This window comes from Bolinopsis microptera, chromosome 9, assembly GCF_026151205.1.
Source record: "Bolinopsis microptera isolate Bmic1 chromosome 9, MBARI_Bmic_1.0, whole genome shotgun sequence".
In the NCBI taxonomy this organism is placed as follows: domain Eukaryota; kingdom Metazoa; phylum Ctenophora; class Tentaculata; order Lobata; family Bolinopsidae; genus Bolinopsis; species Bolinopsis microptera.
The window spans coordinates 15675466-15687591 of NC_087080.1; the positions used below are offsets into that span (position 1 = coordinate 15675466).

Consider the following 12126-nt stretch of genomic DNA (forward strand, 5'->3'; position numbering starts at 1 on the left):
ATTTTGTCTGGTCGATGTTAAAAAGCATTGGATAAGTAGATAACAAACCAATCTTTAAAAGAAATTACATTTAAAGATTTAATATTAACTTCTAATATTTATTTTAACTTGAACTGTTTTGGTCACAAAAGTACTTAAAATAACCATAAAATATGGGCACAGTACACATTCAGTCAATAATGATCATCATTGCAAGCATCTATTTTGCGTGGATAGAATACATTTTGAAGTGGTTCTTTTAGTTATCTTGGCGTACATCCAAAATCACACTGTCCTTTCTTCATTTGCACTTCACTGATAAGTCATGTATGATTCTTATTTCGGTTCTCAGGTGATTGATTATCTGTCCATCTAGATCTATTTCACAGTCACATCTTCTTCTTTAAGCTTTTAAGAGAAGATCTGACTGTATGTCACGTGTTATTAGTCTCACCTCAAGATTAACGTGATAGCGAGGAGTACCATTGACACGTGGGTTACTGAGCCTCCTGTCGGAGATGTCTGGTGAGAAAATTAAATTGTTTTGAACAAAGTATACTGGTATATTGGCCACACTGAAAAATCTGGATGCTGGCGGGGAGGTGAAACATATTCCAGAATTAGTCAAAAGTCACGTTAGCAGGAAAACTGTAAAGGTAACGTAAGATCTGTGTTACACAGTATATATAACACAGATCTGACTTTACCTTTGCAGTTACCTATTGAACCAACATAAAGTCTGTACCTGAGGCTGAATTATCCGTCTGTGTGTCACGTGAGATCTGCACATCACTGTCCTCTTCCTCGAATATAGCCATCGGCTCTTTTGTTATCGTCTTGTAAACTTGAGCTGGTAATATCGATAAGTTAAGGAGCTGGCAAAATGAGGTGGCCAGAGTAAAAACATCTAAAATAAAAACCTTGAGATAAGAATACTGAGAGGGTCACGAAATCCTCTCCGAACCTCCACGTGGTGTGGCCTGGTTGGCACTAACGGGTGGTGTGCTCTCTTGTTGAGTACTAAGGTTGGGACTTGCCAACTCAAAGTTCCCATGGGAACCAGGAAGTCAACAATAACAGCTACCAAGCACCAGGAAATTTCTCTTTCAGATATCAGGTTACAAGATAGTACACACACAAATGACGATACGTTAGACACAGATACCTAGCTCTAAGAGCTATTAAATCACCAGGAAATTCTCTTCCAGCTTTCAGGTCCCATCGAAGTCACCCACCACAGGGCTAGGGATTCCAATTCGCTCATCCTGACTACAAGGACACACTGATAATGAGTAGTCTTGGCACTTCTCCCTCCAGTAACCACTTTTCAGGTCTTTTCAGTTAAGACAGCTAATGCGTAAGGGCTGACACACGCTAGACACAGGCTCGTGATAAGACAGAATTAGGGATTTCAACTCTGACTACGAGGACACAATGATAACGAGAATTCCTGGAACTTCTCCCTCCAGTAACCACTTTTCAGGGGACCGGGTTAGCTTTGCCACACTCTTTATTGAAGTGTGACTGGACGCTCTACAATCATCTAGTAGCAGCAGAGTTTGACTGACATCCTTACTGGTTCTATTCAGTTTCTACAGCGGAAGTTCTCAACACTCGAATCAGTTCATCTCGGACATCCTGCAGAGATGCTTTATCACAGCCTGCCCCATTACACGGGGAACCCTTAGATCTACAGTACCCTGGTGGACAGCTTAGCTCATTAAAGCATAGTGGACCTCTTTATTTCTGAGACGCAAAGCTAACCGGACCAGGAATAAACATCAATGCAATGCTTAGGGGATGCAAATAGGACATACAACGTTTAACGATTTACTCGAACTTTTGATTCATTTTTAAGCTCGACGTTACATGGGATCAATTCAGGACAGATATTCCTTCTTCAGGTTCATTGAGGAAATCGTACCCGCTATTTGCGTTATACATGGCAAGTATCTGGACTAATGATAACTTAGGATCTCAATCAATCATAAATTCCTCTCAGATTCCCAGGCTGCATTTAAAGCCCTTAACAGCACCAATTTTAACTCCAGGTTCGTTCTGAACATCTCAGACCAACTCAACTCGCTAGGTTTTCTCATCGAGTAGAACTTTGTTCCAGGACATGAAGGAGTATACGGTAAAGAACTATAATCAACACCCAAATAAAAGATTACCTCTTCAATCTCCATATCAAGAAGTATAAACAGGTGGCACTCAGTGATAAAGGAAAAACCCCACTAACATTTTTCCTCAACAAAAACAGGTACAATAAAATTAACATCACAGGTACTCACATCAGATGGCTAACATGGCTACTATCAGGACACAGCCCACTAGCATACTTCCAGACGGTAGCAAACAACTCCAATTTCGAAACACAAGACTGTGAACACTGCCCAGGGGAAGCAGAAACATCACAACACTTCCTATGTGAATGCATCCAGCTGATGACAACTAGAATGAGGATATTTGGTAAACCCATCCTAACAATTGAGGAACTCATCAATAGTAAACTCGACCACATTATCAAATTCGTGGAACAGTCAACAAGGTTTGACAGAGACGATCTATTTGGATAAGCATCTAGGACATACACCAAGGTTCATAAACAATCATACACTAGACCCACACAGGACTATCTCAGATAGTGACACATATTCAGGTGTGGACCATGCTCGGAAGTCCCTCGCCTGCCCGCCAAAGAAGAACATCTGAAGTGGGTTTGCTCTGAGCAAGGTAGTAACAGCTTCGAGACTCCAGAGGTCTGTTGCGTTGATATCTATTATTCTATGTTTTTGTATATACTTAGGGAGTCCTGGAGTGTGGCTAGCAGGAGTCACACTCTGTGGGCACGGCGAGAAGGCCTCTCTCTTCACTAGGAGGCCAGAAACCGTTGACCAAAACAGAGAGAGAGAGAAGAATACTGAGATCTTGCGTTTCTAATATTCGCAAATCTTACCGAACATTCCATTACACTTGTCAGTTGAGCATCTTGTCACCATGCACGTGCAATCTTCATTTACATCTTTGCATGCGGTTCCAGATATAGAAACTGGTTTCCTACTCTTGCACAAATCCTCTGAAAGTAAAATTAAGATTTAATGATAAACCTTGGCATCGGTGTTTGAGGATGATGATTTATAATGAGTTTGTAAATTTCATCAAAATTTCGCCATATTGTTTAACAAGGAAAACTGTTAAAACCCCGTACTTGTCGGACGATATTCAGTACAGTTCCTACTTATCAAACTCTAAATTCTAAAATGTTGGCACCTCAAATACAGTACAACCTTGTTTTTAATGTGTTAGCGCATTGCGTCATATGTTATCAGGAACACGAGATATTTTCCTTTAATTATGGTAATTAGTGTTCCAGTACTCCCTGCCTCCCTACTTCTGTACACAGTTTACGGTCTGCTACTACTTTAGAGGAGGCGACTACACAGACAGAGGAATTGCCCGCCGTCTGTGGCACATATTCTAATGATTTTGGGGTTTTTGGTGGCCGTCGTCTGGTTTTGAGGAATGTGAACATGTGCAGTTAATGCCAAAAATTTGGGAGCTGTAAATTGTAAAGGGAAGGGAGTCAAACTGACACCAGATATAATTCAAGTTATTTTGAAGTTTTGGTAATCCCAGAATAGGAGACCCCAATTTTTATTTACCGCGGGATGAAAACAGCTACATGGTAAATCCATAAAAATCAATCCCCATTTCCCCGTTTCCTCCCATTTCCGGATTCCCCCCCCCCCCCCCCCCCCCCCCCCCATTTTTCACCACTCAATTTCATTATTAAATTGATGTCTGTCTCAGTCTAGATAAAGAGTAAGTTAGAGTCAGCCCATGTAACAAATATTGTTAGTGCAGTCATTATTTTTCTTACATGGCAATGTCGCAATCCGGGAGGGGCTCAACTGATCTTATTTTGAAGTACGCTACGGTTTTTGTGTTCTACTATTTGAGTAATATATGATCAAATTTTGTTTTAATGCTATGGCTGGAATGTTGGTATAATTTCCACTTGGTCTTGAGTAGCTAAATCCTTTTAACTTCCTGGGCTCCGATTTATGAGTTCTGACACTACAATTATTAACAGCTTCATACTATACACATGGCACTATTTTCAGTGATTTTATCATGCCCTGGCTTAAGTTACAAAATATTCTGAAAACATTGGGAAATGAAGTTACCCTTACATCTGATAAAGATAGCACTATGCAATATAATTTACAACATTTTGTTACCCCGTGCGAGTGGTAGCGATTTATGCTGTTAAAAAACACTCTGCCCATTTAATTGCAATATTGTCACACACTGCAACTGGTTACTGTAATAACTTAATAAGGGATCACTTATCAAGTCAATAAAGTCAATCTAACGGAAATGGGGGGGGGGGGGGGGGGTAGCCAGCAGTTTCTATCCTTCTTCGCTCTATTTGAACTATTTTATTCTATAATTATATACATTCTCTTTCAGTATAATAAAAGACGGAAGGAGCTCCCTGTCAAAGTCCCAAAAGAACAAAAACCCCGCGCTTAAAAACCTTGGTTATTGTAAGGGATCAGGTATCAAGTCAATAAAGTCAATCCTGTAATTGGCTGGTTACACTTTTGCATCAATATGTGGCTGTTGGAATGTCCGAAGTAAAATACGTGTTAGATAAAATGCAGATATTCTAGTTATACTTGAAACCTATTATAGGACACTAACCATTAGAAAAGCTGTTAGGAACACACATTCTGAGTTCTGTAGTGTCCACGGTTCCCCCCTCAACTGAAGTACTGTAGGTGATTGTAGCGCATTTTCCTGTGCACATGTTGCTCGTACAGTCACCTGTTTGTGTTGCGTCCTTGTCACATTTGTAACATTGTAGATAGCTACTACCTGGTGATGTTAAGCTGATGTTACATTAGTTGCATGACTGCTAACATAGTTACACTGTTGCCATAGTTACACTGTTGCCATATAGTTACATGAGGTTTTGTGAATGGGTCCCAATCCACATCGACTGCTATCTTTATTAACTTTTAATTTTTTTTGTTACCATCATGGCACGGTAACCATAGTAACCACTAACCCTGTTACCTTAGGGCTTAGTGACTCATTGATAGCTGGAACGTTGTTACTATAGTTACAGTTTCACTGATACTATGATATAGCGTTACAAAGTATATTGCAAATATATTCAGCTGTCTTTTCTCTTCGTGGGTGTTACTTTAGAATTGTTACTGTGGATTACAAGTTCCCTCCAGACACAGTAATATGTGTATAATTATAAAGTAATATATGTGTAATTAGTAAGTCCCGGCCGTGAGTAGGTGGTAAAAACTTCCCGGGCTTCTTGTAGTTTTTTAAAGTTAGCCTTCTAATGGTGTTTATTACCAAGGCAAAGAAGACTCTCCCTTGTTTGAATACAAACAACATACCTCTTGTTATATATTAACTTCTAAAAAGCTTTAGAAAACAGCCTAGTATACTCAATTTACACTCGAGTTTAGACATTATATTTTATAATAAAAAACAATACATAACATAATAAAAAACGATAAATAATTCTTCTTACCGAGAGATAGTATTCCAAAGAAACAGATCGCACAAGAAATAAATCCCAAGTTAGAAGCACCGACTGTCATTTTACTTAAATTGCCCTGATAAAGATTAAGTTATAAAATTATAGTCGTGTAATAAGTGCGGTTATCGTGTGATGTGTTTGGTGTGATGATTGCGAGTATCGTGTGATGTGTTTGCGGTGTGATAAGTGCAGATATCGTGTGATGTGTTTGGTGTGATGAGTGCGGGTATTGTGTGATGTGTTTGGTGTGATAAGTGCGGGTATCGTGTGATGTGTTTGGTGTGATGAGTGCGGGTATTGTGTGATGTGTTTGATGTGATCAGTGCGGATATCGTGTGATGTGTTTGGTGTGATGAGTGCGGGTATTGTGTGATGTGTTTGGTGTGATGATTGCGAGTATCGTGTGATGTGTTTGGTGTGATAAGTGCGGATATCGTGTGATGTGTTTGGTGCGATAAGTGCGGATATCGTGTAATGTGTTTGGCATGATAAGTGCGGATATCGTGTGACGTATTTGGTGCGATAAGTGCGGATATCGTGTGATGTGTTTGGTGTGATAAGTGAGGGTATCGTGTGATATGTTTGACATGATAAGTGCGGGTATCGTGTGATGTGTTTGGTGTGATAAGTGCGGATATCGTGTGATGTGTTTGGTGCGATAAGTGCGGATATCGTGTGATGTGTTTGGTGTGATAAGTACGGATATCGTGTGATGTGTTTGGTGTGATGATTGCGAGTATTGTGTGAAGTGCGGATATCGTGTGATGTGTTTGGTGTGATGATTGCGAGTATCGTGTGATGTGTTTGCGGTGTGATAAGTGCGGATATCGTGTGATGTGTTTGGTGTGATGAGTGCGGGTATTATGTGATGTGTTTGGTGCGATAAGTGCGGTTATCGTGTGATGTGTTTGGTGTGATGATTGCGAGTATCGTGTGATGTGTTTGCGGTGTGATAAGTGCGGATATCGTGTGATGTGTTTGGTGTGATGAGTGCGGGTATTGTGTGATGTGTTTGGTGTGATAAGTGCGGGTATCGTGTGATGTGTTTGGTGTGATGAGTGAGGGTATCGTGTGATGTGTTTGGTGTGATAAGTGCGGGTATCGTGCGATGTGTTTGGTGTGATGATTGCGAGTATCGTGTGATGTGTTTGGTGTGATAAGTGCGGATATCGTGTGATGTGTTTGGTGCGATAAGTGCGGATATCGTGTAATGTGTTTTGCATGATAAGTGCGAGTATTGTGTGATGTGTTTGGTGCGATAAGTGCGGTTATCGTGTGATGTGTTTGGTGTGATAAGTACGGATATCGTGTGATGTGTTTGGTGTGATGAGTGCGGGTATCGTGTAATATGTTTGGTGTGATAAGTGCGGGTATCGTGTGATGTGTTTGGTGTGATGAGTGCGGGTATTGTGTGATGTGTTTGGTGTGATGATTGCGAGTATCGTGTGATGTGTTTGGTGTGATAAGTGCGGATATCGTGTGATGTGTTTGGTGTGATGAGTGCGGGTATCGTGTGATGTGTTTGGTGTGATGAGTGCGGGTATCGTGTGATGTGTTTGGTGTGATGAGTGCGGGTATCGTGTGATATGTTTGGTGTGATAAGTGCGGGTATCGTGTAATATGTTTGGCATGATAAGTGCGGGTATCGTGTGATGTGTTTGGTGCGATAAGTGCGGATATCGTGTGATGTGTTTGGTGTGATGAGTGCGGGTATCGTGTTATCAGAGATTTGCTCAATTTTCAAGATCATAGAGACAAAATCAGAAAAACAAAGCGAATAATTCAAAATCTACAGTCGAACGTCAGTCCATAATAGTTAAAGCTAAATTTAAATTCCGAATCTAGGAAAGTTTAGCAAAACATTGCCCAGACCACAAATTTTATTAAAAAATATAGTGGTTTTACTTATGTCAGGTTGTAGACAGTTTTGTTAAAACCTTGGTCATGATGAGGAACCTTTTATTTTCCATTCATTCTTCTATTTTTAATGTTAGCAGAAACTAATACCGGAAAAGGGCATCATTTAAACAACCATACAAAGAAACAGTACACTTAAAATCTCATAGGATATCAACGGCTCCTACCATTGTACACCAAAAGTGCGATATCACGGAAAATAATTACAAGATTGGTGAGAGAGGTGCAACAGTACCGTAATAATTAGCTAATAGCAGCACAAGAATCCTGGCAGGACAATACCCAATACTGTAACTAACGTATTCCTCTCAGAAACTATAGTGGTTGTTGTAGTGCCCAACAAAAAGTGTCAGCGCTTCCTCGGACGACTGTGTTGAACAAAAGCTGGTTACAGGGAGGAGATTAATGTATTTCACTAGCACATGCACGTATGTAACAATTTCTTTAGTCACTCATACACAACTCAAGTAGTTTTTATTATTATTTATTTTTTCATTAATCGTGACAAAATCCACAGCTTGTGCTGGGTGCAACTTGTTTAATTAAATGCAAGCAATAAAGCTTTGACTGTTGACATATTTGTGTCATCAACAGTCGATTGAAATGTTGGTCTTTGGTTGAAATTTGAAAAGTCAGTTGCAAAACGATTGATGATTGAACGATGCAATATTTAGTCGATAGACGTTGTAGGTTCTCTCTTCTATTATAAATATAAGTATAACAATTACTTACAAAATAGACATACCCCCTCTCATGCTAGAATAGAATATCAATAAATAGATGGTATCAACCAAATACTGTATTTAAATATTGTCTTCAGAGCCAAACCTTCAATCAACCGATTAAAACACATATAACACGTCACAAGATATCAGCAAATAACACGGATAGTAAAGTAACCACCGAGCGTGTACTAACGAGAATATGATAACAAACCAACTCCAACAGCAACTTAATCGATGATCATGAGCCTCATAGGACCTCATAGGACTGCAGTACTGTCAACCGCTACTAACTTGTTCAGAAGTAGAGAATGACAATGACTTACTAGTTACTGCGCACCTTTTCTCTTCTATACGTCTTAATCTCTTCTCGCTGTAACGCATGGAAAAAGTGAGCATCAGTATTTATAAGAGCTGAGAGTAACTAGTTTAACAGCTTATAGCGTGACTATGATAGTTAGAATAATGTACTGGAAGCTCAATGTAACACTCATGACCACGTGAGTCCAGACAAAGAGATCGACTGGCGGATTGTTTTTCAGCCTCTCAAAATTGGCAATACTTATCGCACCGAGCTCGCTGCAATTGTCTCAATTTATGTCCAATATTTCTGCATAACAAAGCTGTAAGGCGGTGTGTTGGTGTAAAGAAATAGACCGCCACACAGATCTGGTAATAGGCAACAGTAACAGAGCTCTCGATGTGTAAAAACGTAATGGACTACGAGATTTCGACGGGGAAAAGTTCAACAACTAACAGTTAAACCTCCTCGAAGAAGGGGGACTGAAGCCGGACAAGAACAGTGTCATTCTATATCAGGAAAACCAGACCGAGGATCTGATACCGTGATTTCTTGGCACCCTGCTAAACGTAGAGATGATAAATTTCTTGACGCCTAATTGGTCCTTCATTGGGTAAGATTTTTAGTCCATTACCTCGACATCTTGGAGACGCGTGCTGACAGGTGTTAAATGAAATTATTATGCAGCCAACTGGTTACTTATCCCTCATTAGCATTTAGTACCCTAGATTTTTATAGATTAATTTGGCATTAATCTAATGAATCCTTTAAGCATGGAATCTTTGACTCCAAAGGAAAATATAGGAAAATTAAAGTTTCGTAGAAAACGATTGGTCGAAAGTTTCAAACATCAAACACACCTGGACTGAATAGATTATGGGGATTTGAAATATAATTTAAATTTTCAACCAAACTGCAATTAACCGTCGATGAGGACAAAAATTTATTGAGCGAGCAAGGTTTCCTGGTTGCAGAATATAAATCAGAAACAGCTTTAAAACCGATCGAATCATTTGGAATATTTTAAAGGTCTATGAGTATGATTTTTAACAATTCTAAAAACGCAGGTAAACTAATAAACTAATAATCTAAAAACCGGAAACAACACTATGCAGCAGTAATGGGCTGTGTAAGTAAAGAAGATTAATTAATCAATAGATTAGTTGGTAAACATGGGTGGCAGTGTGGTGACCCGTGTATTCTCTAATTACACAACTAATTAGGTAATTAAATATTGTCATGTTCTGTGTCTAGTTGCTTAAATTAGTAGCTTTTACACGTGTTTAACCGGCGGAGACCAGACGGGTTTTGGTGAGCCAATAATATTTACATTTATTACAAAAGTTAAAAACTAACTCAACACCTGAAATTGATTACACTTTATATCCAGCTAGGTGGTCCTGTGGTGGAAGATTAAACAGGGATAATTTTTATCAGTCACCTAATTCGTCTCGTCAATATTGTCGGTAGAATTGAAGAATCATAAATATGAGACACATGTGTCATCACATTAGATACCCGGGCCGCGAAGCAATATATACCGATCTGGAAATCAGTTGCGACATGATATAAATCATTAGAAGGCTAGTACTAACTATGTACTTATAGTAAATATAATATAGTAATTGGTATTAGAGGACTTGTTTTGTTTAACTTTAATCTCAAAGCTTTTGGTTCAACGCGGTTCATGTTATTATCTAACATGAACCGCGTTCAACCAAAAGCTTCCAGAATAAAGTTAAACTAATACAAGTCCTCTGACATTAGTCTAGTAACAATTAGTATTGTTAGTTAGACCCGCTGTGAAATCTTCATCCTTGTAGCATATTGAATACATATCATGTACAAGTTGGATGGCTCATATTATGTGGCATGAGTACTGGTTAGGAGTAGGACCATGTGACTCATTACTGATCACTAATAAACCATTATTGATTACTTTGAACCTTGATACAAAAGGATGTGAAGGACGAACTGGAATGATTGCAGAATAAGCAATGTAACTTGCTGATCCTGATATCTTTGGCGCAGCATGAATATGATAAATGATCTTGATCGGTTACCTATTACACTTTCCTATTACACTTACCTATTGCACTTACCTATTACAGTTACCTATTACAGTAACTATTTACCTATACAGTATATCGGATAACTTGTGTTCATGTAGATGGGATGGCAGAAGTATATCAGTATATCCCCTTTGAACATTCGCCCTTTGAAAGTTTGAAAATCTAAACTAAGCACAATAGAGTTTAAAACTTTTCGGGATGTTATAGACCTATTTTTTGTTATAAGACCTATTTTTAAAGCTATAGTGAAATTTGACATTCGCCCTCTTATCCCCTCTGTGGGCACACTATATGATGGCCCTATTAAAGCTTAGCTTAACGAATATCAACAAAGGTGACGTAGGGTATCTAATGAAGAATGGTAAATAAGTTTATTGTCAACAGTAATACTAATGGTATTTGTAATTAAGAAACAGTAAACAATAAAGGCAGAGGGCGACACAAGTAGATGGCTTGAACATGCAGGTGCTACTGTAAACAATAAAGGCAGAGGACGACACAAGTAGATGGCTTGAACGTGCAGGTGCTACTGTAAACAATAAAGGCAGATCTGTAAAGAATAAAGGCAGAGGGCGACACAAGTAGATGGCTTGAACGTGCAGGTGCTACTGTAAACAATAAAGGCAGAGGGCGACACTTGTAGATGGCTTGAACGTGCAGGTGCTACTGTACTACAGCACATTACTGGTCTTAATGTGGCAAATTTGGCAAATTCAGTGGTGTATGTCCTGTAGCTAAACTTAAATCTAGCACAGGATGAGCCGATGGAAATTGAAGAAATCGACAACCTACGATATAAATCTATCATTACCAATATCACAGCGCAAACTATAATTATATTGTCAATATCATGATGCCTCGGAAAATGACAAAGTATTAGCAGAGCTACTGAACTATGACTTATAAGTTTAAAATAGCGCAAGGATTGAATAAATTTTAAACGTTAAACAACAATGGCAATGTAATTGTAAAAATTATACTCTATGACACTGTCCCACTGAAATTCTATATTCTATGAGGTCTATTAAGTATTACGTTGCAATTGCCAAGGGAGCGTGAAATTTTAAAACTGGAATACTTCATAATTCTCTGGAAGTTAATCTTATTCCTAAAAGAGTAAGGAGCAACAAACACCAGCACAATAATGAGCGGATAAAATCTAAGATATGGTAAAGTGTGAACATGCCTCACGGGTACAATGACTCCACGCCGATATAACTCATAATTACTAATTAGTAGTTATCACCCTTTGTTTGAACTCTCCCCCACAGAAGATCTAACGACCTTAATTAGCATAACAAGACCCGGTCTCTCAAGGTGCAAGGAGCTGGAGAGAAAATAAACGACCGTGCAACGAATGAGCTTGTATGACTAGGAGGTGTGCTTGCTTTAGGTGAACCAGTCTCCAATCTATATTCTATAATGGGATTCCAGATGTCTGGACCTGTGCAGCTGCTGCTTCAATTGTATGACACCATGATGGGTCGTCCAGTTTAACGTATACAGTACTTATAGTGCTAATGGCAGTAGAATAGTGAGTAGAGAGTGAGCATGAGTAGGCAG

At 39.0% G+C, this 12126-nt stretch overlaps 1 protein-coding gene across 1 annotated transcript; it reads right to left on the reverse strand.

Moving 5' to 3' along the window:
* Positions 1-32: 32 nt before the first annotated feature.
* Positions 33-5623, reverse strand: LOC134820705 (uncharacterized). The gene is made up of 5 exons (XM_063831234.1): positions 5543-5623; positions 4690-4863; positions 2939-3058; positions 725-829; positions 33-488 (listed from the first exon to the last, which is right to left on the reverse strand). Exons 1-5 carry the CDS (start codon positions 5610-5612, stop codon positions 430-432), a joined length of 528 nt encoding a protein of 175 aa, XP_063687304.1. The 5' UTR covers positions 5613-5623; the 3' UTR covers positions 33-429.
* Between the last annotated feature and the right edge of the window lie 6503 nt (positions 5624-12126).